This window comes from Chelonia mydas, chromosome 10 (genome assembly GCF_015237465.2).
Source record: "Chelonia mydas isolate rCheMyd1 chromosome 10, rCheMyd1.pri.v2, whole genome shotgun sequence".
Classification (NCBI taxonomy): Eukaryota; Metazoa; Chordata; order Testudines; family Cheloniidae; genus Chelonia; species Chelonia mydas.
Genome location: NC_051250.2, coordinates 3,164,517 through 3,178,402, shown reverse-complemented (window position 1 = coordinate 3,178,402; position 13,886 = coordinate 3,164,517). Strand labels below are relative to the sequence as shown.

Below are 13,886 nucleotides of genomic sequence, written 5' to 3'. Positions count from 1 at the left end.
CCAACCTCTATTATAATAAATGCTATGGGCTTCATCATGGCCCTATAGAGGACCCTCTTTAAAGCAGATCTTATACAAGTAAGACTTTTGTAAGTCCTACAACCATCAGTTTACCCAGAGGAGATCTAGAAGAGTAATGCAGCAGTTTCCTTGTACTCTTAACAACCCTGAGCAGGCTGTCTTGAAGAATTTTCATAACAAGCTTAGAATAAAGCTAAACCTTACTGCAGGTGCAAGCCCAAAATGGCTGGTCATTGGTTTTTCATTCCTTTTGAAGCGCCTGGCCTGCCCTCCACATTGCCTCTCAACTGTGCAGAGGACCAAAGAGGGCTCCACCCTTGTTATCTGGGACCCACTGGTTTATATTGGAAAGATACAAAAAGGGAAACTGACAGTGGAGAAAGTTGTGCCTCTTCTCATTCTAATTGTTACTTCTGTAGGACTTGAAAATTCAGGGAAGACAGTGTGAAGTTAATGTATTAGAAATCAACCATACAGTGCTCACGACACATAATTAAGAAAGCATGCCTACGTTCTGCTACGGCCGGAGGGTTACCTGCCACTTTTCTCATTCCTTTCAAGGTGTAAAAGTAGTACAAGGAAATAACTCTTCAGCACATGCCAGCATTGTGAAATACTGCAGCACAACATGTTCCTTAAAGGAAGTAGCTTCAGCTCCGATGAAGAAAGAGTAGGCAGTGATGCAATTTAACCACACTGGTTAGTCCAGCAAGAGTAACTCTTGACCAGCATTTTAACATTCACTCTACCCTTCTTCCAAACGAGTTCACACCACATATATGCTCTCAGACAGAAAAGTCAAGTGAAATCTTTCACAAACTATTCTAATTTATCTGAACAAAAAGGGGCAGGAATCTGCTTAGCCATGCTGAGTAAGATATTTTGTTTGAAAATGCAAGAATGTGAAAATGCTACCCAGGTCATAGACTTCCGCAACTCACTCATTGCTGGATCTAGGTATTGAAAATGGAGAATAAGATATTGAGTGAATATTAGTTCTAAAAATTAGAGTTAGCAATATAATAGCATGTGTATTTCACCCCTTTAGATGTAATAGTTACAACAACATGAAATATTGCATGTAAACACAGAACAGACCACAGAAACAATGAGAAAAGCCAGAGGAAAAACAGGTTTGTAAGTTTAATGTAAATTCAAGTATAGGACTAACAACTCCAACAAAATTTATATGGAGACTCTTTAAGCATAATAAATGCTTTCACCAATACAATTCCACAATACTTACGGAAAGACTGAATGAATAGAGGTAATGGTACCATTGTATAGATGTAGTTCTCAACAGGGATTATGTGCAGCTGTTATATGGTTTAATACCAAACTGATATTTACTCCTTTACTTAATATATTTTCCTGAATCTCTATAGAATTTGATAAGCACAAGTATAGAAAATAAATCAAAGAACATATTGTATCTGAAGTCTTCCCTAACAGCAATAAACCCACTATGTCCAATTCTACATTAACTAGTGTCAAGAACAAATTCTACATGACACATAGGCATTTCAGCTAGAGCCTTTTGAGGCTTACAAAGGACACATAATACAGGGTAGAGATATGACTCATGCCTCTTACACACTTCGAGTTACAGATGAATGCAGACATCAACTTATAACTAACCTTTTGTAAGAGTTTTTTCAGCTCATATCCTGGTAACACTGAAAGATATTATGAACTGCACAATTATTGCTGTATGAACAAGATGATACATTTACATGTTTCAAGTGTTTAAGTACGAGGAAGTGGCACTAATATACACTGCCAGACTAGTTCAAACTGAACAATGAGAGAGAAATTAAAACATGCTCTCCTTCAATTGCCAATAGAACTTCTGTGGAATAACGGAACACGCAATTGCATATCTGATTACTTGAGTTATTTTTTTAAACACACAAGCTTAAAATATTCATTGTGGCTGTTAGTGCAGCAAGAACAAAAGCTATCTGGAGGCCTATTTTAAAGTTGCGAAGCAAAATAACCTGAGCATTCATTCTTACCTAGGCAAGTAACTGGTGTCAGGCCCTCACACCAGCTCTGCAAGGAAGGTATTAAAATCAGAAATGTAAAGGAAGCCCCGTGCTGTTCCAGTACTTACTCACTATTCCACCCACAATAAGCCCAGGGAGGAAGAAAGATTTACCATGTGTACTACCCTGATTCTTCAAAGGAGGAGCAGATTTAGGGTTTGCCGCTGAAGTCCAGGCAAACATTTGTTTTGCTATTGAGGGACTAGGGAGTTCTAAGGATGATCAGAATGGACTTTTTTTTAAAATATCCGTTGATATAATTCTTTCTTGCAAATGGTATTAATGTAGGACAGTTCTCTGTGATTACACTTACTGCATTATCTCATTAGGATGCAAGTGCCTTTAAAAATTAATCCTTAATAAAGAGTGAAGAAAATTCCTCATATCCTTCCTTTTGGGAAACAAGATACATTCTCAATATATTATGTTTAATGTATACTTTAAATACATTTCTGATATATATTTAGTGTCAGTCAGGGTAATTACTTTATATACCACACATACTTTACATATACATCCAATATTTGGACAAATACAACATAGAGAAGATACCATTAATATCCTTTGCATGTAGAACCAGTCTAGTTTGTATCACAACTGCGATTTATACGATCAAATACAGGACAGATATTTGAACAGCTCTCCCTTCAAGTTACACTGCAACAGGCTGCATGTCTAGAACAGGACCTGAGTAAGCATCAAGAACCCAGCATGGGACCAAATTCTAACTGAAGCAGCCTGTGCAAGCATAGGAGAAGAGAGCCATTGGACAGCTATATACCCAAAGAGTTAATTCCCTGAATAATCAAGTCTGAGCTATGGTTTGTCCATCAAAACATACTGCACAGTTGGTTTGTTTTTTTAAATCTATTCTATTTTCCTTAACCCAGTCCAGAAAAACAATACCCTGACACCTAATATTGCAAACATTTGGATGTACTTGTTGACTTTAAAAAACACAAGACTGGGTGACACTATAATGCCCTCTTCATTTCAAAGTGCATTTTGAAAATAAGATTTGTAAACAAAATTATCGTAGGACTCAAATTGAAGGTTAAAAGCTAACAGTTTGCAATTGCAAGTGGTGTCACACTGTGTGTGTTAAAGTAATCAGAGGTGATATTAACTACTGCCTTCACTAACATGGGTACCGTTACAGGAGCTGGAGAGGTTTTTGCTATTTTAATCCTCAAGTGCAGGAAGAAGGTCAGCTATGCTATCAACATAGTAATCAGGAACCAGGCTTTTCCTGGAAGGGCAGTCACTCTCCTGGTGACCTTTTACTTCTTCCAGAGTAGTGACTCCAGTGAGAGTCAAGAGGGTGGTGAGGCCGCAGTTATTGCCCATAAGGATGTCTGTGTCCAGTCGATCTCCCACCATGATGGTACGAGCAGGTTCGATCTTGAACTCACTAGACACACAGTCGAAAATGTATCGGCTGGGCTTGCCTATGATGAATGCCTCACGTTCTGCTGCCATCTCCACTGCTTTCACAAGACAGCCAGTCCCTGAAGGCAGAAGAGAAAAGCTAAGTGAAATATAGGCGAGGACTTGTGGTACCAGATGAGTCAGTGCTGCACTGCATGGTATTTCAGAAGTGTAACCCCACAGTATTAAAGACCTAATAATGGGCAAGAGGCAGCTTGCCTGGTGCAGATTAAGGCAGAGTGGGAAGTCCAATCCCTCCCTCTCATTTTGTAAAATACTGTAATTCGCAATAACTAAGAGAGGATTGCTGAGCTACCCTGCCAGCAAAGCCATGCAGAGTGATTGCTGCCATATAGACCTCACTGCTGTGCCTGCATTCCACCAGATTCCCAGTCGGCTGCAAAGGGTGGGGTGCTTGCATGTTACTGCAACAGAAGAGGGTTTAGAGTACAGGTTTTTCTAGAAAATCCAGTTCTGTGACTGAACAGGTAAAATGGGGGCCACAGGCAGTGTTCCCTCAAATTTTTTACATCCATGTGCGGAATGAATTTTGGTATGTGCACCAATATGGAAGTGACGTGTGACACATCACCTTCATACTGGTGCACATAAGAAAATTCATGTGGGAGGGGTGGGGCGAGGGGTTCGGAGTGCGGGAGGCTGGGGCAGGGGTGCGGGTGTGTGCGTGTGAAGGCTCTGACTGGAGTTGCGGGCTCTGGGGTGGGGCTGGGGATGAGGGATTCAGGGTGCAGGCTGTCCTGGGGCTGTGGTGGGGAGAGAGGACTCCCCCCAGCCCTCTCTTGCCATGGCAGGCCTGCGCTGGGAGCTTAGAGGGAACTTAGGCCACAGGTCAGCCATAGTCAAACCCCTCAAGCTTCTCACATTCCAGAGTACTCCAGATTTAGACTGCCTCATTTGCTCTGACTGGAATTGAGAAGTTTCTACCTGTATGTTCAACCATAGAGATCAGGCTGCTGGAGACCACTGGCCCCAACAAATCCAAGCTCCCCTAGGGAACAGGGCAGCCCTGAAGCATGGCGCCAGGAGACAGCATGGTCCCCAACCACCCAGCATCAGAGTGCTGGTTTCTACGCAGCTGTAGTCAGTGGACTGTATCCAGGAAAGACACCTGTCTCCAAAACTTGTAGTGGCATCCAGAGGCCCATATACAAGCAGCATAGGTGTCCCCCCATATTCTCTAACAAAATACAGCAGAGGAGGCTCAAATGGAAGATAAAGTCATAAAAGCAGTAGGTACTGCCATCACATCCATACCTCTTGGAGCAAAGAGAAGGGTTAAGAAACTAAATAAGAAGCTACAGGATGCTAATAAAGGATGCATGCTGTTCAGGAAAGCACTTTTCATTCACTATAACTTAGGGTTGGGCTGGAGAGCAAAGGAGCTGATGCCAGGGCAAAGGGACAGTTTCCGAGGGAAGAACATGGAGAACAACTGAATGGCCCTTTCCTCATTCCAGCGTTGGAGTGAAGTAGGCTGGATGTGCCATGGAGCTGTGTGACAGTTCTGCGCGTCAGCACATGACCTGGTCGAGGGGGTTATGGATGGAGCACAGAACCGTAACAGATGTGACATCAGATACCACCACACTGCCTGGCCAAGGGGGCTGCGGACGGGGCACGGAGCCGCGTGACAGCTGTGACCCGAGGGGGCAAGCCCGTCGCCTGGCCAAGGGGGCTGCGGACGGGGCACGGAGCCGCGTGACAGCTGTGACCCGAGGGGGCAAGCCCGTCGCCTGGCCAAGGGGGCTGCGGACGGGGCACGGAGCCGCGTGACAGCTGTGACCCGAGGGGGCAAGCCCGTCGCCTGGCCAAGGGGGCTGCGGACGGGGCACGGAGCCGCGTGACAGCTGTGACCCACGGTGCCAGGGCACCAGCCGGCTGAGGGGGCTGCGGATGGGGCGCGGGCAGCTGCGACCCCACAGACCAGCGCACTGCCCGGCCGAGGGGGCTGCCGACGTGGCGCTCAGCTCCGAAGGGGCCACGCTTGTGGCGATATTTCAAGCCCCCCCCCAGTAACGCGGAAACGGGAACGCAAAAGCCAGCGGTGCTTGCAGGGCGGGGTCTCGGGAGGGAAGCGGCGGCAGGCCGAGGCCAGGGCCGGCCCGCCGCCATCGGGAGCGGCCCCATCGCGGCCCCCCCACCCCCCAGCCCGCCCCGCCCCAGGGGGAGCGGCCCCATCGCGGCCCCCCCACCCCCCAGCCCGCCCCGCCCCAGGGGGAGCGGCCCCATCGCGGCCCCCCCACCCGCCTCAGGGGGAGCGGGGCAGGGGCCCGGCCACGCACCGGGGATGGCGGCGCCGCCCTCCAGCGGCAGGCGGTGGTCGCGGTTGGTGCCCAGCAGCAGGCAGCCGGGGCCGCCCCGCTGCAGGTAGCGCAGCGCCTGGCACAGCTTGGCGTAGCAGAAGTGCTCGTCGAAGCCCACCAGCACGGCGCGCACGGCCGGGTCCAGCGGCGCGCGGGCCCAGTCCGCCGGGCCCGGCCCGGGCAGGGCGGCGGGGCCGGGCCCCAGGTGCGGGACGCCGGCGGCCCGCAGCTCGGCGCCGAGGGCGGGCCCGCCCAGCACGTAGGCGGCGGCGCCGGGCGGCAGGGCCTGGCGGAGGTAGCGGGCGGCGCAGTGGGCCGAGCCGAAGACCTGGCGGGGCTCGGCCGGGGGGAAGCCCAGGCGCCGCAGCTTCTCGGCGTAGGCGTCCCGCGTGCGGCTGCTGTTGTTGGTCACGTAGCAGAGGCGCTTGCCCCGGGCCTGCAGGCGGCTCAGCGCGGCCGGCGCGCCCGCCACCGCCGCGTCGCCCCGCCACAGCACGCCGTCGCAGTCGAACAGCAGCGTGTCGGCCGCGCCCAGCACCTCGCGGGCCGCGGCCGGCTCCAGCCGCAGGCACCGGCGCGCCGAGCCCTGCGCCATGGTGCGACCGAAGGGCCCGCTCCGCTCCGCCGGCCGCCTGCGCCTGCGCGCTGGCTCGGCGCGGGAGCCCGCCCAGGCGGCGGGCAGTTGGGCGGCCGCCCCCGGAGCCCCGCCCGCGCCACAAATTGGGGAAGGGAGCCCCGCCCACGCCGTTGCTCGTTGGGGGAAGCGGGCGCGGAGTCCCGCCCACTCTGTGGCCCAATGGGTGACGGATGCATAACCTTGGGGCCGTCGCGCGGGGACCCTCAGCCCCGCCCCTACCATCTCATTGGGCAACTGGTTTTGGCGCACACCCTCTTCTCAGCTCATTGGCTAACCGAGCCGGGAGCCCCGCCCCCGAGTTGCATCTGGCGGTAACTGGTCACCTGAGAGCTCGGGTTCATGAAGGGCACGGAGGGTCAGGGGTCAGGGTGGGATCATAGGCGTGGTTGTCAGAGTGAGGCCCCTGCGCGGGGGCTCCTCGGTGCCCCACCCACTGCCGGCCGCGCGCCTGCTCCACACCCCCCGCCGCATGCGGCCCGTTGTTATGACGACACGGCCGTAAAGCCGCCATCTTGGTGGTGCGGCGCGTTGCGACATGGAGGCCGTGATGGCAACGAGCGCAGGGCCGGCGGGGCTTACGGCAGCCGCGGCCGGGGAGCAGGAGGGGGCGGCGGCGGCCGCCTCCAGCTCGGCCCCGCCACCCGCCGGCCCCGCCACCGTCCTCAGCCTCCCGGCGCCCTTCAGCGAGGAAGGTAACGGGCCTGGGGCGGGCCCGCTCCCCCGGCCGGGGCCTGAGCGGAGCGCGGCCTGCTGGGGGGGGAGCCCCCGCCGGGCCCAGAGGGAGCAGCGGGGGGCTCCCGCCGGGCCGCTCAGGGGGGCGGGGGCCCGGTCAGCGCTGGGCCCCCAGAGCGCTCCTGGCCCGCCCCGGCCTCTCGCCTCCCCGCGCGCCCCGTGCTCCTGCCGCCGGGTCAGGCGAGCGGGGGGCAGCGAGGGACCGCAGTCTGCGGAGGAGCCCGGGTTGTGCGGTTCGCCGGGGCCGGAGAGGGCGGCGAGGGGCCCCGGCAGCAGGCGGGCAAGCGGAGCGCGTTGCGGATGGAGGCAAAGCCGTGCCCGGGAAAGGGGGGCGCGGCGGAGGCCGAATTCACCGTATCCCCCCAGGGGAGGGACTGGGGGTCACCAGCGCGGAGGCGGCCTTTGCCCGGTGGGCAGCGCGGCCAGAAAAAGGCAAATTTGTTACGCGGCAGAAGGCCTGGGATGGGGACTAAGCCAAAGACCCTTCGGATAGCTTTCCCCGCTGCAGCGCTGGGGTCTCCTGGGGACCATCGCCTGCAGTGCTGGTCGCCCATCTCCAAGAGGATGTTGCAGAATTAGAGGGGCTGCAGGGAAGGGTGATGGAAATGATTAGGGGCCTGGGGAAACTCATGGGCAGAGCGTGGGGAAAAAAATTGGGGTAATTTCCCTTAGAAAGGACATAAGAGGAGACCTGATGAAATGAGAAATGTTCTAGTGGGGTAGATCGGGAGCTTCAGTTCTCCCTGTCATACAACACAACAAGAGAATAGTCAATTAAATTTTTGAAAAAATGGCTAATTCAAAACTGAAAAAGGAAGTATCTTTCAGGAAATGCATATTCATTGCAACAGGAAATTGTTGAGGCCAAGAATTTAGCAAGATCCAAAAAAAGGACTGGACATTTGTATGAATGACAGTATCCAGAGTTATGTGAGTTAATGCTAACAACAGATTTGGAAGGGATATTAAACCTCATGCTTCACTGTGTAAACTAATCTCTTAACTAGTAGGAATCCAGTTGAGACCTAATGTGGGGCGGGGCGGCGGGTTCTTACTCCTTCCTCTGAAGGATCTGATGCTGGCCACAGTTGGGGATGAGATACTGAAGTAGATGGATCTCAGGTCTGATCCAGTATGGCTATTGCTATGTTCCTAGAAAGCAGCTCTCTAGACACTAGAAGTCCTCTTCCAAAGGCTGTCTCTTTTTGGTTTTATTTCCTGATTAAGGCTTCCTGTCCCTTTCCAGGTTTCTCAGGCAGATAGTGAGGGTTAGTGCTGATTGAGGGAGATGCTGTAATGGGCTATGTAGTAAGGCAGCTTTGTAAATTTTCACTCTCTTGGGATGAGTAACCCCACTTTTGGGGGGGGCAAGGAACATGTCACTAGATTTCTTTTTTAATATCCTCTGCTCTGTTCTGTGTGTTGGTAAATGTTCATGAGGCTTTTGCAAGACTGCACAAAGTGTTTATGTAACTTGGCTTCAAAAACTTGGAGCCCCTTATCTTGTTGCTGTGACCTGTCCAGCCCGTGTTACTGTGATGCATAAATGCCGTAGTGTTGCCCTGTAAGCAAATTAACATCACAACCCTCTACAGACCCCGAAAGAAAACACTGCTGTAGGAGTAAAAATGTATTTAATGGGGTAGAAATAGTCCTAATTCTTACATGCTCCAATTCCAACTTTCTCTCTTCATATTGTGGGAGATTTAGTAGACTGGATGGCAAAGGGCTGTTGTCACACAGTCTTAAACATTGTATACGTTAACTTCCAAATCTAATAATTTCTTACATTTTAAATTGCAGATGAAGATGATGTTCACAAGTGTGGTCGTTGCCATTCTGAGTTCACCTCTTTGGAAGAATTTGTACAACACAAATTACAAAAGATCTGTCAACGAACTCAAGAAGCCATTACTGCCACATCAACAAGTCTTCCTAGCCAAGAAGTACAGAAGGTGACAGCCATGTCTCAAAATAATTAGAACAATAATCTATCATAAGTGAACATAAGATATGATTTTAACTTTTCTTACTAAAACATTATCTGTTACAGCAGGTTGTTCCTTCTGTTGAGGAGTCCATAACTGTTGCTCATATAGTTGTTGAAGCATCTTCAATAGCAGAAGAAATCAGTAATGCATCTTCTATAGTAGGTAAGTTGCAAGGTTTTTATGTAACAGATGTTACTTTAGTAATCTGTTATCATTTAGTCTATTGCCTTACTCTAAAGGTTAGTCAGATGGAGTTGCATTGTAAATTTGAGTGGTGCCCTCACTAGCTCTGTAAGAATTTGATTTCATAGTCAATACTGTATACTGCCAGAGCTGATTTAGCTTCACTCTATTGTGTATATGGGGAGAAACAGATTTTAGGTGCTTTTTTAAGCAATGAAAACATATACTAGTTTTCAGTTAATGGCTTCTTTTGCGAATTCCAGTTTTTAGGGAGTTATAACTTTAATACACACATCTTCTGGTCTGAAAATTGCTGCGTACACTTACTAAGAAAGTTTTGTGGATAGGAGTTCTCTATTACATCACAAGGGTGACCTTGACTGTTTCAGAAATAACTTGGATCTTCTGGAGTGAATTCTAAACTGGAGGCAAAAATTGTAATTGAATAAACTTTTGTGTATGTAGGTCCTTGTGTGGCAATGTTAACTCTGCAACTGAAGATGGTTTCTCAATAGAATTTTAGATTTTTAGTTCAAATGAAGTGACATTAAATTATTAATCAATGCCCATAATAATTAGTAATGGAAATATTTTCTCTTGTTAAAATAAAGACATTAATGTTTCTTAAACCTTACTTCCATTATTCATTTCTGCATGTATTCATTTTAGTAAATTGATAGGTCCTCTAGAAGAAACATAATTACAAAATACTTTTTTCTATTGAAGCTGTACGCAGTTAGAAAGTTTGAAATGAACTCTTTCCCTGTCAGTTTTCCATTTGGTCCATAATCACTGCATCCCTATCTAATGTGGTTTGGCAGAAGTACAACTTTTTGTTTTAGTGTCTCCGCAGTGTAACTGATTTTGGCTGGCACCGTATTGCCTATTTTCTGTACAAAATAAATCCATGCTGCAGACCACTTAGTTACAGGTCCCTTCCAACTCAAATGATGGTGGCATTTATTTTCAAAGGTTATGTGAGATGACATCCCCGTCATAGTTCAGATTAAAAAAGGCCTTGTTGACTAGTCTGGTGGTTGACACAATGTGTTAAACTGTCACATAGGAATCTGTGTGTGGCTCCTGAGCTTTGGGGTTGGTAGAACTAAGGAGGTAGCATACTAAATCTCTGCAGCTACCATGATGAATGGAAATCCTGCAAGGCACCTTTCCAACTCTAACTTGAGTGTATTTATTATGTATTTTACTTAGATTTAAAACTCCACTTCAAAGAACATCCATCCTGAGCTCTAACACCTTTTAGAATGACTTTGAAAACACAATAGAGTTCCATAATCAGTCAATATTGACTCTGGCATATACCATTCGTGTTTAGTCACCTGCTTCTTTTCTTTCCACTACTTGATATTCTAAAAAATTGAATCCATTGAGTCACGTGAACCTTGTTATGTAAAGAACGTAGCTGTCTTCATATCATTTTCCCAGGTAGTGGGCACATCAAAGAAGTCATTGTCACAGGAGAACATGTTTTTGAAAACCCAAATGGCCAGATTGATGGTGAGATCACTGAAGCGCAGGGCAGCCCCGATGACCTGGAACAAGATGGTTCCACAGAGCTGATCAGGGTTAAGCTGCTGGTTAATAAAGAAGGTCGATATGTGTGTGAGTTATGCCACAAGACGTTTAAAACAGTAAGTTATGGAGCTGGTAGCTTTACAGTCTACTTTTGTAATGTTCATATGCTCAAATCTTTTAGGACAGTTGTGCATCATGATCTCTTCAGACTTGATAGAAAACTCATTTCCTACTACATAATCTTATTTGGAGATTGACCTCCTTTCAAAACTAGTGCCAGTCAGTCAAATTCGACATTCATGATAAAGCTTTAATTACTGTCTACAAAGGAATTGCCATACTAGATCACACAGTGGACCATTATCTTTGTCTACTACACTGTCTCTGAAGTGGCCAGTGAGGAAAGTGTGAAACCTCTATAATGGACAATCATGGAATAATCTGCAGGTGAAGCTGCTTCTTAACTGTAGTAATTGGCTTAAGCCCTGAAGCAGGAAGGCTTATATAACTGATGTAGTTTTGCATTAGGCTGCGTTCCAACATGTCCATTATCTTCACTTGTAAATTTAATGATACAAGCACTTCTTTAATCCTGGTAATGGCTGGAACTTTGTGTTTTTTCTCAACATTCTAGCAGTTCTGCAGTTGCATTTTTTATTAATAGTGTGAGTGTTCTTGAATGTCTTTGATTTGTTCAAATGTAAAACAACTAATGAAGGAGCATTGCTACCCATTTTTTAAAATCAACTCATTTTCTAGGCCAGTATCCTTAAAGCTCATATGATCACTCATAGTAGCAGGAAGGACTATGAATGTAAATTATGTGGAACATCATTTAGGACAAAGGGGTCTCTCATTCGACACCACCGCCGTCACACAGGTAAGATACTGTCTGTTTTAGTATAGTGGTTCCTAATTGTTGGACTGGGCTGTACTTGGCTCCTCCATCTTGCCTTAAATGATGAGCTGAAATACTCCACCGTTTTCCACCTTGCATTGAGCTGAGTGCAGTCTAAATCCCATGGTGTTGGGGCTACTCAGAAGCCCAGTTTTAAAAACTCTTGCCATTGCAGATAGTGCATGTAATTGGATGGAAGGTAGTGGGCACAGGCAACTACACTTGCCCCAGAAGGTTGGGAAATGCTGTATTAGACCTATGTTTGATCAAGTGAAAATTCTTGGATGGAGTTAATAAAATTTATTTGGTGTAATGATTTATGCTTTCTCTTACTTTGTCAAGATGAGCGACCTTACAAATGCAAGAAGTGTGGGAAAAGCTTCAGGGAATCGGGAGCTTTGACACGGCATCTGAAATCTTTGACACCTTGCACCGAAAAAATCCGTTTCAACGTGAGCAAAGAAATAGTTGTTAGCAAAGATGAACTGCCAACAGGTCAGTGAAATAGCAAATGCATGTCCTGCACCAAACAAAGTGTAGGTCACGTGACATTCCTGGCATTCAAATAACATTATTTTCCTTCATTTTTTTTTTTATATTTTGTGTGTGCATGGGGGGCGGGGCAGGCAATCTGGCTCCCATTTTCTTAGAAAGAAACAACTACCTCTGGACAGGTAGCGAACCTATCGATCCAGAGTGCACATGGACAGAGTCATACCATGGATGAATAAATACGGATCATAGATTGGAAGATTTATTTGAGAATCTGGCACTAAGACCATTATAATCACAAAATTGACATGGAAATCCGTGTTGAAATGTATCCATCTGCAAAATGCTGTATTTCATTGTATGGAACAATGCTTGAAAAGGATTACACAGGGTAAATGCAAAAAAGCAGTCCTTCAGCCAGAGGTTAATATTTCTAGATACACTGAGTAAGACACACCGAAGTAGAATTAGGTCAAGTGGCTGTAAATAGGGTTTAGCTTCACACTCAGAATTAGAATGGTTGTTTAATCCTGTGCTTCTTTTCTTGAAGAATCCTGTAGTTCAAACACAGAGACTGTTTCACCTATAGCAAGTGAATCCATTGAGACTCCTGTGATTCACCTATTAACAGATGCAAAAGGCAATGTCCTTCATGAAGTCCATGTCCAAATGCAGGAGCTTCCTGTTGTTGATGCAAAATCCTTGGATCAAGAGGTGAGTGTTTGTTTCTGTTGGATACCCTTCGCATATTTTATGCAAAGAAGCAGAATTGCTATTCCTTGGCCAGGGCTCTTGAGTTGGAAGGCAGCATTACTCACATAAATTCACCTTCCCATCAGTTCCAAGGACACACTCAAAAGGAGAGGAATCTAAAGAGGACTTACTCAGGAAGGTCCGCACAGGGCTTGTATAGGCTAATTTTAATTCTGTTATGTTCAGTAGCTTCCTTTCCTGTAGAACTTCAGTTCCAACACTAGATGGCAAATATTCTAAACTCCTTTGAAAATAATGACATAGCTCATGCTGCTGACTGGTTCTTTATAGCAGTGGTCTCCAAACTTTTTGGATCATGCATCCCCAGGGCCAGCTCTAGGGACGTGCCCAAAAAAAAAAAAAAAAAGCCACTGCCAGTGTGCCGCTGAAGACAGAGCGGGGAGAGCCGAGCTGCTGCTGTGCCAGCAGCGCTCCTTCGGTGGTGCTCCTCCTGCTGCGCGCACCCCACTTTGGAGACCACTGCTTTATAGGACCTGAGAGTGATAGGACATCTGGATGTCAATATAGCCTCTTGCTTGGGGAGAAACAAAAGTCTGTGGTGCTACTAATGTCTTATTTACTAACATCTTAACGTTGATGTGAATATGAAACTTAAAAGAAGCTAATAAGCCAGGTGTAAATAAGAGTAAGGATGCTTTTCCTGCCCATGCTGTGAAACTGATCTCAAAAGCATATAGGAAAGGGGTCGGCAGCCTTTCAGAAGTGGTGCCAAGTCTTCATTTATTCACTCTAATTTAAGGTTTTGCGTGCCAGTAATACATTTTTAACGTTTTTAGAAGGTCTCCTTCTATAAGTCTTTAATATATAACTAAAGTTGTATTTAAA

At 47.4% G+C, this 13,886-nt stretch overlaps 2 protein-coding genes across 7 annotated transcripts in view; one reads left to right on the top strand and one right to left on the bottom strand.

The window, feature by feature from the left end:
* Nucleotides 1-1,149: 1,149 nt before the first annotated feature.
* On the bottom strand, nt 1,150-6,468 carry LOC119567225 (phosphoglycolate phosphatase). Its single transcript, XM_037911281.2, has 2 exons — nt 5,798-6,468; nt 1,150-3,574 (listed from the first exon to the last, which is right to left on the bottom strand). The coding sequence occupies exons 1-2, from the start codon at nt 6,411-6,413 to the stop codon at nt 3,249-3,251; spliced, it is 942 nt and encodes a 313-aa protein (XP_037767209.1). The 5' UTR covers nt 6,414-6,468; the 3' UTR covers nt 1,150-3,248.
* A 311-nt stretch (nt 6,469-6,779) lies between these two features.
* Nucleotides 6,780-13,886, top strand: part of E4F1 (E4F transcription factor 1) — a 31,414-nt gene continuing 24,307 nt past the window's right edge. For 2 of the 6 annotated variants that reach the window (XM_043524338.1, XM_037911266.1), the window contains exons 1-7: nt 6,780-7,143; nt 8,991-9,142; nt 9,241-9,340; nt 10,808-11,013; nt 11,657-11,777; nt 12,138-12,290; nt 12,838-13,001. In XM_043524338.1, coding sequence (XP_043380273.1) covers nt 6,795-7,143; nt 8,991-9,142; nt 9,241-9,340; nt 10,808-11,013; nt 11,657-11,777; nt 12,138-12,290; nt 12,838-13,001 — 1,245 coding nt within the window. In that variant the 5' untranslated portion in view covers nt 6,780-6,794. Of the gene's footprint in view, nt 7,148-8,990; nt 9,143-9,240; nt 9,341-10,807; nt 11,014-11,656; nt 11,778-12,137; nt 12,291-12,837; nt 13,002-13,886 lie in introns of all 6 variants that reach the window. The other 4 variants (XM_037911267.1, XM_037911268.1, XM_037911270.2 and 1 more) reach the window with 4 other exon arrangements.